Genomic DNA, 23,526 nt, shown 5'->3' with positions numbered 1-23,526 from the left:
AGAGGAAATGTAACTGGCCCATCACCAATGTACGTCTCAAGATGCAGTATCACAAGGTTTAGTGAGACAGGCAAATATTACTACTCCTGCTTTATAGCACCTATGAAACCATGGAAATACATTGATGAAAATTCATCCCAGTTGCCCCCAAATTTAAGTTCCCAGCACACCAGAGAAATACGTGGCTTCATGTGATCTTACCATCATCTGATTCTGGGTCTATCCTCCAAGGCTGAACGGGACAGATAGAATAGCCCGGCAGGGGCTGTACCACTGTCTTATCACCTCAGTGCCTTGAGCTCTGGTATGTGAACATCCATGACCCTGGAAAGGGAGGCCAGAAGCACATGGCACAGAGCTGGCTATATCGCTATAGGCAATTCCATCCTCTAAGAGAAGGATATCTTATGTTTCCCCAAGATGGCTTTCTATTCTCAGAGCAATGAAGCAAGTATTTCCATACACATATAGTAGTATAACATATCCATGATGAACGGGAGCTACCTGAAGACCAAAAATTAATGAGGGGTGGAAGTCAGGTGTGTATCTTACTGTATCTTGGTCTTGTTGTTGTTCCAAGAATGCAGAGAATTCTAACATCCAAAGTTTGGAGCTAGCAACCCTTCGTCCTTGCCAAGCTGGTGCTGATGGGGAAGGTGAGAGGCCAGTAGGAGACTCAAACCCTAAGCACACAGGATTTATATAACAAAATTTAGAAAGAGAAAAGTTGGTAATAGTTTTCCAGTAGAGCACCTGCTGTCAAAGCTGACTAATTACATTTTCTTATGACTTCAGTCATCATGCAAAAATATCATTCACAAGGTCCTCACTCTACCTGTGCTCTAAATGGCACTGTCAGGGTTGGTAATGATGTAAAAGACAATCTACCTGTTTCTGACACCAGAGAAAACACGTTCGGCAACTTTAGGAGGACCTAGATTGAGCCGTAAATGAGCAGTGAAATAAACTGCTTTAGTATCACAATGAAGCATCACCATTAACCTCTCAAAACTGGGACACTGAGAAGGAAAAGACATTTGTTGTTCCACTTAATGAGAAATTAGAAAGGTAATCATCTTATGATGGAAAATAGTGTTCTAGTACATGCAGCATGGTGGAAGAACTGTAGAGATACATAAACTTTTATTTTCTGCTGAGCCAGGAGGAAAAGAAACCCCCAAACAACCGCCCTAAAAGAGGAAAAAATGTTTTTTAAAATAAAACAAAATTAAAAAGCTTCAGCTCTCTCATTAAAAGGATAGGAACGAGTGATAAGGGGAAGTCATACGAAAATCAATTTGGGGTTCACTGAAATGCTTCAATAGGTAAAAATTTTTTTAAAAAATATTTTTTAATCTTCTTAAAGTGTTTGCTATTTTTGAAGTTGGAATATAATTTCAAAGCAAGGAACTACATTTCCTTACCTACCTGGTAATGGCAGCGGAGGCTGTACAGCATAAGGTTGTTGAGAAAAAGGTTTCACGCTACGAAAGTACACAAAGAGAGATGGTTAACAAAAAACCAAACAAAAACAAAACAAAAAAGGGTTCTTGACCAACTGTGCAAATTAGATCAAGTTATTTCTCCTGAGGGAGAAAGTGGCCTAAGTGTCTTTGGGAAATTATCTTTCTGTGTGGGCAAGAGAGTGTCATGGAGAAAAATTCAAAAAACAGTAAGGGGCCTATACTGGACTGAATAAGATTTCCCTGCAGGTGGGTCAGCAGGCTCTCTCTGCAGACTTGTTATTCAGAGATCCTTATCAGCCTGTTAATACACTGGTGCCCATCCATTTATCCTTTCCTTTCAACCGCAGACAGATTTAAATTTATGCAAGTGGTTATACGTCTGGTCTGGATACCTCTCAGACTTTTAGGTCCAGATTCAGAGATGTTCAACACCCACAACTGAACCTAGACAGCTCAGCTCCATTTTAACACCACTGTAAGAAAAATCAGGATCTGGAGACATCATCTGACATCAGGGGTGGCAGATACTTCAAGCTTCTAAAAGAAGCTCTCATATTGATGCTTCCTCATTCACTTTCAAGCTAAAGGCATAAAATCTACTTTTTATTTCTCCTAGGATGGCTTCCATTCTTTTACTAGCCATTTCTCCCCACAAGATATTTTAATAGCATCTGTTCCCTGATCTGCTCCACCAACATTAGCCATAGCACCACAAGAGAGCAGGAAAACATGGCTTGGGTGGAGAACATACAACCTTCCAGCTGCTAGTCCTTAAATTGGCTTAAATTGCTCCTGTTAGGTTACGTGATAAAAAGTGTGTCTCCACACAAACAAAAGGAGCACAGAGGAACAATGGCAGGTGGAACAACCTGAATGATACTCTGACACAACTACACCCAGGGCCATCCCTGGTGAACTGGTGATCAGCCCATCAAAGGCTCATCTCCCCCCTGGGGCAGGGGAGCCCCAGTAAGCCATCAGAGAAACAGAGCCCCTGCCCCAGCCCCTCCCAGGGCTGTCCCACAAGAGCCATCAGCCCCATCGTCCAGGTGTGACACCAACCCAGTGAGCCAGCTGGGGAGGCTTACAAACCAGTCACCTTACAAATTCAGGGGGTTACTGCCTAGATGGTATGGGACATGTTATGGAATGCAAGGGAAGAGCATTTTAGGACTGCACAAGAGCAGTTTAGGGGATGTTTAGGGAGAATATGGCAATAAAAATCATGTGTAAGAAGGTCAGTACAGTTATCTGTCTGCGCCCTGCACCTTGTCGGTGCAGTCTGTCCTATCTTCTCACTAAATTCTACTTCTAATTGTTTTCCTGCATGAGGAGCTCTCAGTTCTGCATGTGTGTGTGTTTGTTTCTGGAGTGCCAGCAGCAAGCGGGGTGTGATCACTAGTGATTATCAAGCTAGTCTAAACAGCAAGTAGACGGTTTGGGAGCCAGCCGCGTGTCTCCAGGGTTAAGGATGCTTTCTGAGGGACCAAGAGGTTCAGGCCAAATGACAGAGGGACTGTGGAGTCTGGAAGTCGACTGAAAGATGAGGAAAGCGAAGATCCAGCTACTGGGTGGACTGTGTATCTAAGCCCAGTTACTGGAGAGATTTACTCTGTGTGTGTGTGTTTGTGCACACACATGTGTGTTTGTGTGAGCGAGAGGCCTGCACCAGCAACTGGAGCGGAACTGTAGCCTCAGGGGCTCACCTGCCTGGGTGCCAGCACACCGGGAGACAAGGGATCCCCGGGCAGCTACTGGGTGGATCTGCAGTTGTCCTGGTTTCAGCTGGGATAGAGTTAACTGTCTTCCTAGTAGCTGGTACAGTGCTATGTTTTGAGTTCAGAGTGAAGAATGTTGATAACACTGATGTTTTCAGTTGTTGCTCAGTAGTGTTTAGACTAATGTCAAGGATTTTTCAGCTTCTCATGCCCAGCCAGCGAGAAAGCTGGAGGGGCACAAGAAGTTGGCACAGGACACAGCCAGGGCACCTGACCCAAACTGGCCAACGGGGTATTCCATACCATGGGATGTCCCATCCAGTATAGGAACGGGGAAGGGGGGGCAGGGATTTGCCGCTCGGGGACTGGCGGGGTGTCGGTCAGCGGGTGGTGAGCAATTGCACTGCGCATCATTTGTACATTCCAATCCTTTCATTATTGCTGTTGTCATTTTATGAGTGTTATCATTATCATTATTAGTTTCTTCTTTTTCTGTTCTATTAAACCGTTCTTATCTCAACCCACGGGTTTTGCTTCTTTTCCCGATTTTCTCCCCCATCCCACTGGGTGGGGGGGAGTGAGTGAGCGGCTGCGTGGTGTTTAGTTGCTGGCTGGGGTTAAACCACGACAGCAGTGCACGAGGGTTTCCCACTAATGCACCTTCGCCCTCAGCAGCCAGAGAGGGGTACAGGATGAGGCTGCTGGTGCCGTTTGTGTGAGTGCTGAGCGTTGTCCGTCTTTGCTGTTCTGTATGGCCAGCTGTGTGCATATGTGTGTACGTGCAACGTATACATGCGTATTTGAGTGTGTGCCTACTGGGAATACATGCTCAGCCTCGCTACTGGTTGAACCTGGGAGCACAGAGCTGCAGCAGCCTTGCCTCCATCAGGCTGCTAGATTCAGCAGCTCCCTAAAATAACCCATATTAGGCTGCTTGAGTCACAGGACATAGTAAAGGGGTGTAATCCATCTTGAAGGTACCATACAAAGACATAGGGTTTCATCTATTTAAGATTCTCTCATGACTCTCAGTTTGTCTTCCAACCGTGGGCCTTAAGTCTCAGATCCATGGTCAGGGAATCTGTCTGAGAGCAAAGACTACGTTATCTTAGCATTTTATAAATCTTGTAATAGCTAATGGTGTTCCTCGGGCAGCATAGAGGAAGCAGCAGAAGCACCTGCTTTGGATGCTCACATGAAGGAATACTCACTCTTGAGAAGATCCGGCTTGGCCTGGCAAAGCTCCTTGCCAAAACTGCAAAAGAACAACATACAGGCAAAAGTCACCACTCTTAGGACAGAAATGAAAAGCAAGGCTTGCTCCTTTCTGAGGAAAGAAACTGCAAGCTCACAGACTTCTAAAGATGTGACTGAGTTATATCTCTTCTTTCTACATTCCTGGTTTCATCCTTGTGGAGGTGCTGACAACACACTACTACTAGTGACATACAAGTGACTGACCCAACAGTGGGTTTTAATGTTAAATACTATGAATGCACCTTGTGCCTCCGTCTCCAAAGCTTTAATGATGCTCCCTCTCTTGGAGGGACCATTTTCCCCAGGAGAGCTGCAGGGCAGTATTTTGGCAGAAATCAATACTCAGCAAAAGCTCACTAGGCCCTGCTCAATGGTTGGGGGATGCTGACAGGTCTCCTCTATTAAGGATTTTATATAAGGGCCATCAATGTGCGATCTAAGCACTCAGGATGAGCTTGGGAATGATAAGCTTGAGAAAGGGTCAGGATGGCTCAAACGGTTTTAATTCAACAAGATCCTGGACTAAGAAAGTGATACCTACACCTACAAATATTTCAGGCAGCTGAAAACCCAAAGGATCTGATTGTTCTCTCACTTGTGTCATTTAAAAAAAAAGCATATAGTGAAACTCTATTGTTTTACATCAGTGTGAGCAAAGAATCAGACCCAAACTGTTGAAGCCATATGACAGATTTGTTCTACAAAGACAATGCCTTTTGGCCCACTCTTTCTGATGTTCTCGGGATTTTCCTCAGCAGGTCTCAACACCCTTTCAAATACTCAAGTGTCTTCAGCCCAACTCCACCAAGACACTGATTCACTCACCCCAGAAACAGCAGGGTAGGCTGGTCGTGGGAGACCAGGCAAGGCCATTTTACTATGGAAGGCAGTTGCAGAGATAATCTGCGCAGATGACATTGTAGCCATACTCTGCATGGCTTTATCTTTAGCTGCCTGATCCTACGGGCAAGAGGAGAGACAGAAAAAACAGAATTATTATAACGATAAAGAACTTGCCTGGTCTAATGCTGCATAACCAGGATTCTCATCAGCTTCTTTGTAGGGAACATGCACCTCTGAAAACCTGGGCAGCAGACTCACCAATAACTGTCCTAAGAACTCTTCAAAGCATGTAAGTCTTTCACCCATTACTGCAGCTTCAGATGTGACTAATCATCCTTTCTGAAATGCTGGGATCACTGGCTTAGAGACTGCTAAGTATTTATCCTTTCTGTCTGAAGGCTTTCAACTGCACAGCTGAAATGTTTTGTAATGGAAAGTACAACCCTAATTAACTCTTGTGTTTTAATGATTGGTAAGAATATTCAATGGGAACGACTCTTGCTTATGGGTTTTTTTAACCCTCTAAAAACAAGCTCACAAAAGGAGTTTGTCATCATCACTGCAAAAAGACCACCTCAATCTGGGACTGCACTAGTCTCAGGTAGAATTGATCATTTTATTCCCATCCCTGGTGAAACAGGAAATCTTAATAATCTCTCAGGGCACATATGCAAGGAGGTACCCCTTTTTATTTTAACAGAGCTGTGGAATTGCACACATTTTTACAGGCAATGACAGTGCAACAGCTAGGGGGTCTGATGTATGATTAAGACAAATAGCATTCTTCATTTCTTCTTCTAAGGAATACATAGACAACCAGAAGTACTTCCTCACATTCTGCCTTTCCTCCTATATCCCCTACAATTAATCTCCATCCTTCAAACACTCCACATTTATCTGTGACATCGTAATTATAATGGCAATGCCACAGATGAATTCACGACTTGGAGAAACTGCTGAAAGAGGTAAGCTCTTACTGTCGTCTTCAGGAATTCTCACTTCCCGCTTGCATTCATTGAACTGCAGTAAGTTCTCACCCTTGGGTCTCCATTCTCTCTAACTCCTCCACTTTCTCTAAGGTTTTCTAATGTTTCAAAGCCCAGGAATCCTGATGTGTCTAGCACAAAAACATTTGGAGGAGGCATAACAAAAGCTCCAGAATAAATGATAACGTTTAAGTGGAATGATCAGTAGGAATGGGTAACACTTACATATCTTCTTTTTTACAGTATCTGTGACTCCTGTTAGTACCATTCAAGTGAATGGAAGGGAAACGTTTTAATTGCTGAGAAAGTTCCTAAACTTCTCCAAAGCTATGGGAAAGTTTTTCAGAACCCAGTTTAAATGATGCTTTAGGGAATACTTTAACGATTACCTACAGCATGTTTTAAGGGTAAGGATTCTTTTCTGTTTTTTCATGACATACATAAGGACCATTCCTCAGTTGTCATTGCAGAACCAGATTTTTTTCCTCCCCTTACTTTCTCACTGGAAAAATCATATTTCTCTACCTGAGTTTATACATGAGTTTATGGGGAAGAAGCGTTTACTTGTGGAAGTATTAAAGTAAAAAAAAGAAATGAACAATTAAGAAAAGTTTTTATCTGTTAATCCCTGTTGTGTTTTTCTGTTTTGTTTAAATGCCTGACAGACTGCTGGAAAAAGCATGTTTTTGTAAAAGACATCTCCTTCCTCTTTCAGCTAACAGTTCTGTATTCATTTGTATCGTGTTTCCAGTTAAAAAAAAAAAAAAGAAAAAGAAGCAACAAAAACTTTTACCAAACATTTGCAATGTTTGTATTTTCTTTTATTATTCTCAAAATGAATAATAATAATACCACCACAATTTCCCTGTTTTTCCTTAGTACAGGTGATACCTATTAGCCACCCAGGACATGGAAAACTACTGACTTCTGGGAAGAGATTTTTCTTCAAGCTTTACCCTACCTCGATCTGTTATAGCCACAGTGCACACTTAAGAGAAGACACCCCAATTTGTGTGGAGACAGTAGTATTTTAGTAATCGCTCTGAAAAGTCAGCGTGTAGCTGCTCTGATCTCTAAGATATAAATATGAAAACGTATATTCGCTATGGAAAATGAACACTGATAGAAGAGCTCACAGCTATCAGCAGGAACTTGGAAGAAGGGCAGCAGCTTTTGCGATTTCATTTCCTTGCTCTATGAAAATGACTAGCGAAAGCAAAGAAGTAAATGAGTTGAATCAGTGCTACAGACTTGCCTCTGCAGGCAGAAAGGAACAGTCTGCTACTGGGGAATGGTTCACTGCAGGCAGCTGGGCAGAGCTCACAGCATGGCCTGGGGTGGTGTAAAAGGAGAACAACCAATGGCTCCATGGAGCTCCCCGAGACACCTTCATTCCCTGAGAACAAAACCGGCCAGCTCCTGTGTGCTAAGTGGAAACAGGCTCGGCTGACTGGCTTTTCAATCACGCCAAATCCCAGAGCTGTGACATGCAAGGAACAGAATCAAGGTTACAGATATAAGAAGCAGTAAATCTTTTAACACCCCGGGCAGTTGTTGTTTCCTACTCGCTCTAACTTGCCTCTCAAGCAGGTCTCCACCTGAATTGACCACTTAACAGCACCACAGGTTTCAAGCTTAGGCAGCCCTACCCAGAAGCACTGAATTAGATAGATAGAATTAGAAGTGGCTCCTTCGTTTTATCAGAGCAGCTGGAAACACAACAGGCTAATGACAGACACACCATTTTCTAAAATGGAGCTGGGGGTGGGATGTGGGGGGTGCAGTCATGACTTAGAGGTAATCACTGTTTGCAATAGAGATGCATGCACTTCAGCTCTGGTCAAGACGGAGTGCCAACAGTTTACTCACAGACAGTCTGCTTCTCCTGGTGCCCAGTGAGGAGTTGCCCAGACAGCCAAGAGGAAGCACGTACTAACAGCCATCCACTCAACAGTCAGGGCTGGACTGGGCTGTCAAGATCCTCACCATCACCTGAAGCATGGAAGATCCGGGAAGCAAACACACTTCCCTCCAGATCACTTACTGCCATACCAAATCGGGAAGGTCAGCATGCACCTTCCTTCTCCAGCTGTCTCAGTGATACATAACAAGGACCGGACCTCGCATCCTGCTCGGCAAGCCCTTCCTGGATGGCTCACATTCTAACAGGGGACACCCTCTTGTGCAATTGTCACCATAAACTTGATCTTCTTGACATTTCTGGCAATTCAGTCTGAGCACATGAACCATCTCCCTGCTTCAAATCTGAGCGGAAATAAATGTCAAGAGGTATCAGTTCATTAGCGTGATCTCACAGCTCTTCCTATGGAAAGGAAAACAGATTTGCTCAAGCTAGTAGTCAACCATTTTCCTTCTCATTAGCCCAGGCCTCTTCAGGTCAGGTCTGAATTAATCAAGGGGCAAAGTCTATTCAGCTGGCACCATTTTACCTGAGAAGATGCCAGCTGCCTTTGTTGCTTCCTCTCAATGGTTATGCCAACTCAGAACACTTCCCACAGACAACTACACATCGCTACCACACGTAGAGGCGGAACTAGCACTGCAGTAACTGTAAGGCTACCCTTTCCCAAGGTCACCACAACACCAGGGAGCGATTACTGGTCAGCATTTGTAACCATAAACCCCTCCTTCTCAGGTAAACACTCTTTGCAACTCCCAAGTCTAAGGGTCTTTCAGACTTGGATGACAGCAGCATAAACCAGAGGTAGAAATCAGACACATAAAATGTAAAGTTATTGTTTCTTTATTCTTTAAATAGAATTGCTCCAGACGTCACAGAGCTACAACAATACAGGTAAGTGTTTGCATGACACTTCCTGGGAAGTACCTTTTCCTCCCCAGCTTACTACAGTTCAGTGGCTAATCTCATCCATTTTTAAGGCTATTCAAAGAGGGAATGGATGAGGGAATGGCTGACTCAGGGGGCTTGTGTGATATGTTAAAGGATACCCATCATACCTTGAGCTTGGCTTGGATCTCTCTAGCTTTCCGCCTTGCCAGGACCTGGATGTGACTAGATACCTGCATTGAAAGACAAAATCCATCTTCATTCCAGTGGAGTACTTGGTAGCTGCTTGCAGAAGTAAACATACTTTAGGCACGTTGTGCAATAGGGAGTTATTTAGGGTTGGGGGAGAGGTGGTTGAGGTAGCAATGAGATGCTTTTCTGAACATAACTTAAGTGTCATGAAGTGAGGTGGGGGACCAGCAAAGATGGGCCATTTAAGGCCTTTTCCAATTCAAATGGCTTTATCAGGCCAGAGACCTCCTCTAAAACTAAAGAGCCCATCCTTAAATCTAGTGACTGAGAGTTCTGATCTCTTTGCCCCCCATCTTGGCCTCCTCTTGGGAGAAGGGAAACCCATGTTCCATATCCCTGGCCACTACATAATGACTCTCAGAACTTCCCCATATCTAATGTGGGCCAAAACGCATCATAGAATAATTTGGGTTAGAAGGAACTTCTGGATGTTATCCACCAACCCCCTACCCAAAGGAGGTCTAGGTTGCTCAATGCTTTGTCCAGCACAGCCTGGACTATCATTCCCAAATTACAAAGATTCCTTTTTCATCCCATGCACCAGGCATTTTCAAAATCACGATTGCTGTCCATCTGTCTGGGCTGAACAAAGAATCTTCATATGGAGGACCACTGATGTCCACCGAAACATTCATTAGTAGACCAAACAAATAAAATCACACACCGTTTAACAGTAGAAAAATTTGTGTGTCACGATGTGGTTGGGAGACATGAGCATTATAATCCTACTGTAAAATGCCTGAGCTGACTCTTCCTGTCATCCTTATTAACCAGCTCAGCCCAACAATGTCTTTCCAGCAAAGCCAGAAACTAATAGCAAGTGAACAGCAAGTGAGTTGTTCTCATAACACCTCATCATGTCTACTGATACAAAGAAGCTAATGTTTACAGGGAAAACTTTACACTTACCTGTTTCCTTGTGCGTGTTTTCCCTGTTCTCAGCTTAATATAGCGCGCAATCAGCTCATTTCGGCCTGGAACAGAGAAATAATGCAAATACAAGTTTAGAAAGCTATGACCCCAGGGAAAAGATGCACAATGGAATTATCTATCTATAGCGATCAGCAGTGGGATGACACTCTGTCACACTATTTTCTGTCTTAGAAAAGTACTCGTTAGTTCACACAGTAGAGGTCTGAGTTTCAGGAGCAGAACTTTGGGCTGCAAATTCTATTTCCCAGCTTGCATCTGTATAGCTTAAAACTACCAATAAAAAGGAGAATCATATGCTTTGCTTAATAATTACACTACCATAGCATGTAGAAGCTGTAAACAAGGATCAAGATTGCCAGTGCAAAGAAGGAAAGCCGCTCACCCTAAAACATTCAGAAAGGCAAGAAGGAAGATCCAGGAAATAACAGGCCAGTCAGCCTCACCTCAATCCCTGGGAGGTGATGGAGCATGTAATCCTGGAAACCATTTCCAGATACATGAAGGACATGAAGGGGATTTGAAGTAGTCCACATCAATTTACAAATGGGAAATCATACTTAACCAACCTGATAGTTTCTCCAGTGAAGTGACTAGCTTGGTGGATGAGTACAGAGCTGTATACATTGCGACTCTAGTAAGGCTTTTGACTCCACCTCCCACAACATCCTCATACGCAACCTGACAAAGTATGGGTTAGATAGGGCGGACAAGGAGGTGGATTGAAAACTGGCTGAACGGATGGGGTCCTGCTTGACAACATGCTGACAACGAGCCAGCAATGCACTCTCGTGGCAAAGGCAGCCAACAGCATCCCAGGCTGCATTAGGAGGGATGTTGCCAGCAGGTCAAGGGAGGTGGATCCTTCATCTCTACTCAGCACTGCTGAGGCAACATTTGGAGTGCTGGGTCGAGTTCTGGTCTCCTCAGCACAAGAAAGATGTGGAGGTACGGGAGCGAGTCCAGCAAAAGGTCCACAAAAATGATTAAAGGGCTGGAGAATCTTTCATATGGGGAGAGGCTTAGACAGCTGGGACCGTTCAGCCTGGAGAAGACTCAGTGGGAGTTTTTATCAATGCACATAAATACATGATGGGAGGCCATGAAGAAAAGGGAGCCGGCCTCCTCTCAATAGTGCCCAGTGATAGGACAAGAAACAATGGGCTCAAACTAAAACACGTTAAATTCCATCTGAAAACAAGAAAAATTAAAAAAAAAAAGAAAAAAAAAGAAAAAAACAACTTATTTACTGTAAGGGTGGTCAAACAGTGGCACAAGCTGCCCAGAAAGGTTGTAGACTCTCCATCCTTGGAGGATACTCAAAACCCAACTGGACACCACAATCCCGGGCAACCTGCTGTAGCTGACACTGCTTGAGCAGTAGGACCAGACTAGACAATATGAAGAGATCCCTTCCAACCTAAATGAGTCTGTCATTCTGTGAATCAAAGTACAAGAAAATAAACAACAATGGGGAAGTACATGGAAACAGTCACACAGAATTTATCAGTGTGACATGATACAGTGAATTAGAAGTGCTTTCAGGCTCTTGCAGGCATCCCAAAAAAAGGAACATTCTTCAGAAGAGAGATAGAGAAGGAAGCTTAGCTTTATGGAAGGGTATGGGGAGCTCCCATAAACAGGAAGGTGGGGCACTGGCTGGGAGAGGTGAAGGGATCTTTGTCCAATTATGGAACAAGCATACATTGCAGGCACTGAAGACAGTTACGTTTTACATCTTGATTTTAAGAGATGACAGTGAGATTATGCCCTTCAGGGCCAAGGGAAATGAAGACAAGCAGCTTTATGTTCAATGTGAGAGAAGAGGCCAGTGCAGAGATGCAAAGAAACGATGGTCATGGTGACAGATGAGGGAAATGGTATTAACAGTAACATGAATGAAATGGCTAATGAAACATGAAGCTACAGGGTCACTGGTACAGAATTTGAAATTGCTTGGAATGAGAGCAGGAAACTGCAGAAGACTCGGGTCCAGGATTTAAAAAACAGGCAGAGAAGCAGAGAAGGCTGCACTACTGACAGCTTCAGCAGTGAACAGGAGAAGCAAGCTTAGACCCAATTCACAGCTAGCACCACAGAACTGTTTGAGAGTGGACACCAAGACATGAGGCAGACTATGCACGTTCCACACACTGGCTCCCACGTGTCACATCTAAGCAGACACGCAGATTTTATTCTCTTCCTGGAGATGGAGGAATAAAGAGCAGAAACAGAAAAGCAGCAGCTACACATCTGAACTCCAGTTCAAGGCAGAAAACATGACAAAAAGAGCAGGCTTAGCAAAATAATACATTTGTGGTGACCACATTAGTAGCGACATAGTACCTCAATAAAAAGTTGGGAGTGGGAAGTGCAAGGCTGTGAGACATCTTATATGGCTGCAAGTGGTTGAGGAATGAAGCAGGAATAAACTGGGAAGCAAAGCTACAGCTCTTGTGAAGTTTATTTATAAGAAAACTAAAACCCCAGTATTTTCTATGTAAAGTTTATGGGCTGAATAGAGAACTTGTACATTAGGACATCAGAGACATCAAAAAAGCATGCAGTGAAAACAGATGTAATATTTATTCCAGTAGTTTAATATTATATGAAAGAGTTATCACTTGTTTTTATTTTAAACCCCTGTTTAACTCAACCCTGAAAAAAATGAATGCAAGGAAAGACTATGCTAGAGCTTGACCACCAACCCTTTAGGGCAGGGCTGGCAAAACTCCTAATTCCATCTGTTTCTGAAACAGAAGAATGTAAATGTCCATGACTGCATTTAGGCCATGTTCATGAAACATAACCAAAGCACACATAGGGACGGGAAAGCATTTTACATTTACAGATCTTAATCTTTTCCTAATGGTGTCATTACAGAAGCTCTCCTTATTCCCCTGGGAGAAGAATCAGGTCTGTAGCTGAGAAGAAAACAGCTCCAGCTCCTCTACACACAAATTAGAAACTATTTCTGTGCCAGAAACACAATGGCCAGCATGTAACCACTGACCTCTTTGGTTCCCACAGTTTCAGCATTAGCATGGTGACATGCCCAGGAGAGTTTGATGGGAGCAGATGCTGTTATGCTACCTTCCACCTGGCTGCTTTTCCAACCAGTGTAACCATTTATACAAAGCCGAGACCAATTACTAGCAACACATACCCACACCACCTTTTTCTAGTGCCAAGAATAATATTTATGGCTTTTCAAAGCCTCCATCTGTTGGACATGGATCCAAGTTGAAAGGTAAGAAGCAACTGAAGTGATTCTTCTTGCACAGATGCCGGCACATAAGAAATTTCAGAAGGACAGTTTGACACACATCAGAAGTGGGAAACGTGCAGAACAAAACAAGGTGCTGAAACCCCATTATCTATAAAGAAACAAGGAAAATTTGTATACACCAAGATGACCCTTTGAGGGGCAGGGGAATGAGTTAATGGAAGAGAGAGGAAAAACTAGCCTTGAGAAGAAGTGTATGTGGAGAATTTCAGGCAAACTTTCAAAGGGTGCATATTGGGCTATAGCGACAATTTGAACAGATGGAAACTCTTCAGATACTGGTTCAAATATGGGTCATCCTTGCAAAACTAATTTTAATGGATTCTCAACCAGACATAATAAATGTTTAGGAGCAAATTTAGCTTTGCTGTGTTCCCATGAAAGTCAAGAAATTATACAGACTGAGCAGCCTGACAGCACTATTCTGCTTCAGCAGTAGAGGACTGCAGGGCTAATCTGTGTGAGAGGATGCCATGAACAGTCCCATGCCAGTCACAGTCGATTCCAGCCATCTCCAAAATGGATGAAAACAACGATCAATCAAAACCTCAACCAGTCAGAGCAGCGCAAGCTACCTTTGCTCAAACATATTTTGGAAAGGGCAATAGCCACTAGGGGCAGGAGACACAGGAGAAGACACACAAAAGGAACCACAAAAAGGAGACATGAGGAGGCACAGAAGGAGAAATGCAAGGTATGTAAAAAGACACATTTGGAGAAAAGGAAGGAGAAAAGGAGACATGTGGTAGGGGACATTGTTGGGGACGTGGCTGGAAAAGTACTCTTGGAAAGAGGTGTTCCATGGCAGAGGAGTACACTTTGAGGCAACTGCAGCCCATGGAGGACCCATGCTAGAGCAGGGACAACCCTGAAAGGACTGCAGCCCATCGAGAACCCATGCAAGAGCAGAGGAGAAGCAAGAAGCAAGGAGCACCTGAGGAAAAACACTAACAAGCAAGGACTTGCAGAAAGAAACCTTTACACACTGACCCCAAACTCCAGCACCACCCAGCACTCATCAAAGGGATTAGAAGGGACTGAGCATTATAGAGAATAAAACATGGGAGGCCGAGACTAGGAAGCGGGGAGGAGACGTAATAAACTGTAGGTGAGCCTGGGAAAGTGGGAGGTGTTTCCCTAAGTGTTTGTTTAACTGTTTGTCTTTGACAACATCAGCAAAAATTGCAAAGCGCTCTCAGGCCATGTAATTCACTGGAGAAGACTAGAGGGAAGGGAAACTGTTGTACAAAGTGCACATATTAGAAGCTGGTATAGAAATTCTCTAGAGAGAGCATTCAAGTGTGGATCCTCAAAATTTCCAGTTTTAGAATTCACTTCTCACTTGCCACCACCTCTGATACAGTCTTCCTCTTCCAGAAGTGTGTCCCCACAGAGCCAGGGAAAAACAGAAAGGTGGCAGGGTATACTAAACTAATAAAGATACTGGTAGCAAAAACCCCAGATCACTCTACAAAGACATTAGCATCACAGGGATTACTAAATATAGAACTATGCAAATTGCCAAGCCTAGTAAAGTGCAGCAAGAACGTATTAAATTACCATGAATCAAAACTGCACGAGAAGCAAGTCTGAAATGTCTTTTGTTTTTCTTATCAGAAGTTAGATGTAAGCAGGTATTATGCAGCTGGAAGCCTGTAGGTTCTCAGCCTCTGGAAAGCACTTTCTTTGTTTCACAACCCTGGCTGCAGGGTCAGCAAAGACTAGCACTCCTCACTTGGCTGGAACAGGCAGCGCTGTCATAAACCGTCAGATGGTTCATTTTTTAGAGCCATGTAAAGTGTCCCTCAGTAATCTGATCATATGTTGTGTTCTTAGAATAACTCCTGCTGAGGCCTGCCATGGTCACCAGAACCTGCCAACAGTTGTGCCTCCTCTGTTGAAACTGCGCATTGGGTTTCATGAAGCTCTAGCCAACATACCAACTGCAGCACAGCACCCAAAAGCTCTTTATCCTCCCTGTAGCCTTCCCCTTGGAAGCATGGCATGAAAAAAAGGAGTAAAGAGATACTCTCTTATGTTCTTTACTTTTCGCTCCTAACAGATAAATTTCCAAGGGCATCAATTTAGCTCCCACTCAGTATTACACTAAATTGCAAAATTTTGCATTCAGTAGTTATCCAGGAGGGTGCTGCTAAAAAGTTAATAAAGAGGCTTTTTGATTCTCCATGCTACACCTGTGTTCCTTTCATTGTAAGAGGAGAGAATTATCTGCCTGTACGCAAGGGGGAAAATCAAGGGAATTCCCACAGCTATAGAAAGCATTTCCCAGTCCTACCTCAAAGCGTCGTGCTGGCTTTCTGCTAGTAATGGTATATTCCTGCTTGTACAAGAGGCAGATAAAGCATCTCTTTAAGCCTTGTACTTCCTCGCACACCTGTTGCCAAAGCAAGCAGAAGAACCAAAAGCCTCTCTAATGTGATGGGTGAGAGCAAAGAACTCAATGATTTCTGCAAAATCCTTCCAGTGGGAAACTGCGTGAAAGTATCTGCTTCTTGGTAGAGATACCTTTTCTGTACCCAACGCAAACATATGCACCTACCTGTGAAGTGCAGCAAAGATAAGAGAACTACAGAAGCAACTATCCAGCTGCATCCAGTGAAAGCTTAATCAAAGCAAGGTCAAGGAAGCCATCTCAACTATCATTTCAATCTCTTTGTGTTACTTAATGATAGCTCCTCGGACATGGCTGTCTCCTGAACTTGCTAAGCATTTAGTTAGCTGTTGATTACAATCAACGTTAACATAATGAACTGTGTGCATCAGACAGCATGACAAATAAATCTAGACACAAGAGGGAATTTAAGGACACCTCAGCTGTCCACCAACTGTCAATGTTTCTCTGTGCCTACGAAGCAAAACTAACTGCCGAGCAAGTCTTACCAAAATGACACTTAAGGCAAAAGCAGTGTGTGTTATGTTCACATGTGCATACGGGACTAACTGCCGCTGTGGTCTGCGCCAGTCCATACCTCCCTGCACATCCTTACTTTCCACCTCTCATTCCACTGCTTCCTCCTCCTAGCTACACTAAATGCCTTCCTGGGCATCACCTTTTCCAGAAACAGGGCTGCATGTGTCAAAACTCACGTTTTTGTCTTTCTGATGGCTAATCCCATCTTCTCATCAGGATGCACAGCACTCAACTCTTACTGATATAATCCTTAACATTAGTTTTAATGCTGTTGTTATTAGACTCTCCCTTCATCACAAACCATCTTTTCTTACCAAAGGCTTGGTGAGAAGATTCTGCTAGCTTCCCAACTTCCCAGCCCAGTTTTTTCAAGGCAAGAGAAAATGCAGTACATGACCTTTCCTTCTCTAGCCTTGGTTCCCTTCATCCCTTTCTATCTTCCTTGACTTTTGGCAACCATTAATGTTGTATCTTTCTTGATTTCTTAGCATGCTTCCTTTCAACTTTAAAATCTCTTTTTCAGGAAACTTGTTTATGAAGTTTTAGACTTTGGCCTCTACCTCCTACAGGTCCTTCTCCCCCTCTTTCTGAGCTTTGTCTTGGTATACAACTTAAATAATACAGTGATGGTGTTCAGCACCCAAACGTTTTCAAAGGCTCAATCCTTCTCTCCCTCTCTGTTTCAGCTCCTACTTTTACTATTGTCATGGTTTAACCCCAGCCAGCAACTAAGCACCACATAGCCGCTCACTCACTCCCCCCCGCACCCAGTGGGATGGAGGAGAGAATCGGGGGAAAAAAAAGTAAAACTCATGGGTTGAGATAAGAACAGTTTAACAGAACAGAAAAGAAGAAACTAATAATGGTAACACTAATAAAATGACAAGAGTAATAATAAAAGGATTGGAATATGCAAGTGATGCACAATGCAATTGCTCACCACTCGCTGACCGATACCCAGTTAGTTCCTGAGCAGCAATCCCCCCAGGCCAACTCCCCCCAGTTTATATACTGGGCATGACATCACATGGTATGGAATACCCCGTTGGCCAGTTGGGGTCAGCTGCCCTGGCTGTGTCCCCTCCCAACTTCTTGTGCCCCTCCAGCCTTCTTGCTGGCTGGGCATCAGAAGCTGAAAAATCCTTGACTTTAGACTAAACATTACTTAGCGACAACTGAAAACATCAGTGTGTTATCAACATTCTTCTCATACCTAACTCAAAAACATAGCACTGTACTAGCTACTAGGAAGACAATTAACTCTATCCCAGCCAAAACCAAGACAACTATTAATTCCACTATGAGAGCTGAGGCTGTCCCCAAAGTCAATAAAAATTCTGCAATAACCATCTCCCTATTCATCCCTATCTTTCCACCTCTCCTTGGGAACCTCCACCCTCACTCCTCCACCATTAATCTCTAAACTCTATTGTTTGCTCTTCACTGGTTTTCAGGTTTTGTTGGCACCTATAAACTAAACATACTGAGCAAGTAATTCAGCGTGGTGTCTTGTTTTTCCCATTTATCTGGACTGCAACTGTGGCAAATCCCTGTGGGAAGTAGCCCCAACAGCAATGGACAATCTCAAGAGCAGCATGTTTATTTTTACTTAGGAGCTGGAGACAACCCTTTAAATGATACAGTAATAACGATGAAGTTCACTCTGATCAAGCTCCTTTTGAGGCTTTTTTTAACAACCTGTATTTTTATTCCTAACTTCTACACTGAATCCAGAGAACTGTATTCAGGAGGCAATAAAAGAACTTAATATACCACTATGACCATCATACTGGGATCGCTTCCCATGAAAAGAGAATATAGAAAACAATACTGCATTTTAGTGCACTGGCCTATCCTATGAAGACATCTCTCCCCTCACAAATGCAGAACTTCAGTGCTTAATAGGTTCAAGCTCCCATAGTTACACATACCAGAGAATTTTACATTCAGCTGTGAGAAGAAAGTTTCCTTACTCTGATCGTTTATTCCATGCTTGAATTTGCTCAGTATTAACCTTCCACAAGAAGATTCCCTGAGCTCATGCAGTCCCTACAATAAGGGGATTTTGAGATGAAGACTCAAAGAAAGCTGAGCCAGTACTTCTGAAAAATATCAAAACAATCAGATCCCTGAAAAGACGAAGTGATTAGTACCACCACATCATCAGCTTTTCCCCAACATACCTGTTTTCATCATTTGAGTACTGAGCTTCTTCCTATTCTGAAATGAAAAAGAAGTTGAAGCTTTATTTGCCGGGCAGAATGTGCCAGTCAAGCACCTCACGTGGGGAAATGGCAGCCGAGTGACCAATCTGTCTGAGGTCATAAAACTCAGTTGTCTCATTTGCTAACTGGTCTAAACACTGAAACGTCATCTTGCGTAAAAGGCCTTTTGCTGGGAAGGTTAGCGTTTACTCCTCTCCTTTTCCACTGTGTAACCTAAATTCACAGCTAGAAAGTGTTATCCCCATTTAGAAACTGTTGTTTCTTGATGGCCAGTTTAAGATTCTTCATGCAAGGTACATGACTAAGGGATAATAATTACAGACCCTGCAGGTTTTGGGAAGCTTCTTATGGGTTCCAAACAAGGAGTGGAGATAAATGAAAAGTCAGTCACCATGGGTGTAGTTACAGCAACAAATTCTTCATCAACAAAACAACCTGAAGAGGTTCCACTCTCCTCAGCTGGTCATTCCTCCTCCTGCAATATTCCATCAACTCTATGTGCAGGTGTAGCAATTAAATTGCTAGAAGAAGGGGAGGGGGGGCAGGGGGGAAGGACTGACACGTACCACTCTAAACTTATTACCGAAAATTCAAAAATAAGCTCCCCCTCACTTGGATCTTGTTGTTGGTTTTGTTTTGTTTTTCCCAATCAGTTTATTTTTAATTGGATTGGTGAACTAGTTCATTTTGTGGCCACAGTAACCACAGCACTGGCACAGCAGAGAGAACAGAGAAAGAATCAGGGCAGAACTTCTTAAACCAGTTTTGCCACCATAGAAACTGTAGCCTGGAACTGTACTCCACCTAACACTCACACATACAGAGGGTAAGAAAATGGGCAAGGCTCTTCCTGTGCTTGCATCATTTGTCTAAAGGCTAGACAGAGTTAAAGTGCCTCCTAATTACTGCCCCAAAGGCATGTGGAATTATTCCTTGCAAAGATGAGCTTTTACTAAGGTACAACAATGTATGCATGCAGCAATCCCTCCCCATCAACCTAATGGGAAGCTCCAGGCTACACAGCACTTCACCACCCCTCAGCCTTTAATACAGTTTTTCAGCGCATAAATTGAATGTCCTCATCAGCTGTGTTTTCCCACATTATCACCTCAGGCCATAGAAATATAAGATAATCCATCCAATAAGTACTCCTCCATATACACATTACAGGCTGCAATAGGAACAGAGCTGGGACTTGTTCTGATGCTTCCCAGAGTAAGACTGAGGTGAAACTTACAGAAATTGTTTAGATTCAGTTTGGCTGGGAAATCCCACAACCACACCAAAGCAGCTGCATATAGTAATGAGTCCTTCATATGCCAGAGAGCGTATCAGCTAACACCCAAAACAGCCAATACCCATCCTACACAGAAAGGCATGTCAAACTAACAGCTTTCAGTCTCTGAGGACACCTGAGGAGCACATTATATAGGCACAAACATACTTTATTCACTAAGGCCCAGGTTCAGAAAAACATGACTGTTGAGGGTAACACTGAAACTAATGCTTAACTGTAACAACATCCTCCAGTTCCCCAAGTCCAGGTTCTACATTACAGACCCAGATATCTGCTAAATTCTTCCTTAGGTCAATAAACGTCTCATCTGCTTGCTTCAGTGACTTCCAATAGCTGCAGGGTATCTGAAAGCAGCTCTCAGTAGCGCTTCAGTGATACTGCCTCAAAGGATAGCAAAAACTTCAGCACCTCTCCTCCTCCTCATGTTGTGGTCAGCTGCCTCTGCTGACACCAGTAGTACACCGTTTCTTGCAGATTTCTGCCCAAGTGCTGATCTTGTGCATGTGCCCAGATGACAGGCTGAGTACTCAAAAGCTTCAGCTACCGCAGAAACCGGAGCTGAAGGGGGCCCGTGAGATCCATGCAGCCACTTGCTGCGTGACCAGCACAGAACCATGCAGTTCTCAAGGCATCTGGCCTGGTCCGGCTTCATCCTGTGAAGAGTTGTGACTGCTTCACTTGACACGTAAGACTACACCAGGACCCAGTCCCAGCCAACTGACCGAAAATTATGCAGCAGCTTCAAGGAAAGCAAAAGAACCCAGAGACTATTCTTGCATTATATGAATAAGTGAACACTGATTTTGTAAGTGGAATGGCTGCCAGTTCACCCATCTTCAGTTTTTGCCATTATAATTCAGAGTGCAGTCATTGTCCATGATTACGTTAAACCATCAAGTTATAGCTTCAGCTTAAACGAATGGCTGGCTACTGCTGAAAAAGTGGTTGCCTTTTTCCCCTAACTTCCTCTCGCGAGATCGTTCCAGGGGCCACTTCAACTCTCTAACCTGGCAGAAATCTGTCTGGCTCATTTTGCCCGAGTAGTTTGATATCAGTTTAGCAATCTAAAATGGATCAGCAAGGAGTCTGCTGGAAACTGAAGTTAGCCTAAAGAGTGGGAGCACAAAACCAGGAGCAGAGCAGGGGAGCAAGGAAACGGGAGTAGCAACTCCCTCTTTTCTTCTGCAGTGAACTGTTAGGTCATCTCACGGCTGCTGAAGGAAATAGACTCTTGGTCTCAACACAGAACAGTTTTACACCATCCCAGCACTAGCAAAAATAGCTGTTAAAGATGTCATATTCTGTAACAGGTGAAAAGAGAATGTGGACAGAAAAGCCTAGCAGAATTGCAGGCTTCATAACTGGGTAGCTACCCAGGAACTGGTCTGGATAATGGCTGAATTCTGCCAAGCTCACAACATTTCCTTACAGCGGCTTGTGATATTTCCCCCCTGCTCTCTTTCTGCTCCTAACACTGGAGCAATTCTGTTCCACATTCTTTAAACACCTGTTCCCTGACTGAGTTTACAGCCTAAGTCTGATAGATAGCTGGGCAACCATGAGTCAGGCAGTGACAGGAGAGCAGGAACAAGAGGATGACAAAATTATTTAAGCTGCAGGGGATACCTAAATATGCATATGGATCCAGAAGGAAATTTGCAAATATCTAGGTATTTCAACAACCTTCTAAATGAAAGCTGCTGTATCTAGAACTGTCAAATCACTTTCCTCCAATCTTAGCCATAAAGGATCAGACTAGACACGAACAGCTTAAGTAGAGCTGGCTTTGCCTCCAGGCACAGGAACGGATGAAATGACCTTTGAAGGTCCCTCCCAGCACCATTTTCTATGATTCTACAACTCAAGATGACGATGCAGCGTTCATACGCAGGAATGCTCATAATCCCCAGTCAAGGTTGAAGGCAACATTGTGCTAAATACCACACATGCACGTGTGTTTCCCTGTAATACTGTCACGCTTAGAAACAGGCGTCTGTCTACAGCACTTGCAGTCAACAACTTGGGTCATTCCTGTTGGGTTATCTCATCAAGCACTGGTTACACTCCTGGCACTCCAGTCCACAGACTCCAATCCTGAAAAGGGATTTGCAATTACTGTACAAATCACACTCCAGAGGAAAGAAGTGTGATTCTAAAGGCACTTTACATGAAAAAGTTTCAGTGAAAACAGACTCATTTCCTGCTCAAGAAGCTAAAGAAGGAGCAAGACCATGCCTGTATATGTGCACGCAGTGAGCCTCAGAGAATTCGAAGGAGTACCCAGAAGATGGGTCACAAGTTCAAGGTGACAGCAATGAAGAACAGCTGCTGGCTCTACCCCCTTCAGCAGCAGGTGTACCCAGGCCCCAGAGGTTTAAGTCAGCTCTGCCAGTGACCAACAGACTTACAAGACCATCTGTCTGGGCACAAACTGCACACAGCCTTCCCAGTTTTGCTGCCCAGATCCTCACCACATGCAGACAATACAGGGCTTGTTATGGATTAGCTAATGAGCAACTGTTTAAACCAGTAGACAGTCCTAGTTCTCCTGTGCTCATTATCTGGATCCTACTTGAATGAGAATACTGCCTCTTCTTTTAGCTGTAATAGTGCCTTTTTCTGATCAAGCAGCTTTCCTTCACTTTGGCGCACCTCTTAAGGCACTAGAACCTGAAAAGGTTATGTTGTCTTGTACTGTTTTGCTTAACAGACGTATAGGAATACTTTAATAAAGTTTTGTTAAGTTATATTTCATACATGCCCTCCAGCAATAAGGCATGGCTTTGAAAGAGGCTTTAAAACAGAGTTCATGTGATGATAGGTTTTGCTTACTTGCACTGTGGAAATAAGAAAGCTCCTTTTTTCCCATGCCAGGTCTCCACGCAATCTGTGTATTGACACTTCTCAGCTACCTCTGTGTATGTGCACCCCCTTGCTTGAGAAATGCTATCACCCTTCTCTACTCAATGTCTGACTAATCAACAGAAGACAAATTCTGAGAAAGCACTCCTAGTATTTATCTTGAAGTTTGCCGTTCCTGTTTCAGACCCGAGAAAGGGCCTCTCTGTCCTTCAGTCTAATAAACTTACTCATGTCACAAAACCACAGATAGTATAAATCATAATACTAACAACTTTGAAAAAAACCTGCAGATATTTACAGTGGAAAGCCACATTTGGTCACCACCTAGTGCCCACTGGTCTCTGTTTCCTGTGTAAAATCGTAGCACATCTAACCTAGAATCCACCTCTCATTCATACAAAACACGTAATACACACGCGCCATTCCTTGGGACTAGTTTTACAAATACATTCCTTATAGTTTTCTCTGACACAATTTTAAAAGTCCCCAACAACAGCGTATCCATTCTAACTCCTTACAGAAGAGAGATCCCTCAGCACTGAGCACCATGCTGTCATGAAGCTTCTGCTGATATCCATCCTATATTCCTTCTTTCTCTCCCATTAATCCTAGTCATGCTCACATGTTCCACATAAAATCCCTCTCCCTCCTAAATGTTAACAC

The 23,526-nt window shown here is 43.5% G+C and overlaps 1 protein-coding gene across 2 annotated transcripts in view; it reads right to left on the bottom strand.

Annotated features, from left to right (window-relative positions):
• Positions 1-23,526, bottom strand: part of TEAD4 (TEA domain transcription factor 4) — a 60,631-nt gene that overhangs the window by 16,218 nt on the left and 20,887 nt on the right. For both annotated transcript variants that reach the window (XM_052790312.1, XM_052790313.1), the window contains 6 exons: positions 10,241-10,305; positions 9,250-9,312; positions 5,267-5,401; positions 4,396-4,439; positions 1,429-1,484; positions 553-683 (listed from right to left, as the gene is read on the bottom strand). In XM_052790312.1, coding sequence (XP_052646272.1) covers positions 553-683; positions 1,429-1,484; positions 4,396-4,439; positions 5,267-5,401; positions 9,250-9,312; positions 10,241-10,305 — 494 coding nt within the window. The remainder of the gene's footprint in view (positions 1-552; positions 684-1,428; positions 1,485-4,395; positions 4,440-5,266; positions 5,402-9,249; positions 9,313-10,240; positions 10,306-23,526) is intronic.

Source organism: Harpia harpyja, chromosome 6 (assembly GCF_026419915.1).
Source record: "Harpia harpyja isolate bHarHar1 chromosome 6, bHarHar1 primary haplotype, whole genome shotgun sequence".
In the NCBI taxonomy this organism is placed as follows: domain Eukaryota; kingdom Metazoa; phylum Chordata; class Aves; order Accipitriformes; family Accipitridae; genus Harpia; species Harpia harpyja.
This window is presented reverse-complemented; position numbering and strand designations above follow the sequence as displayed.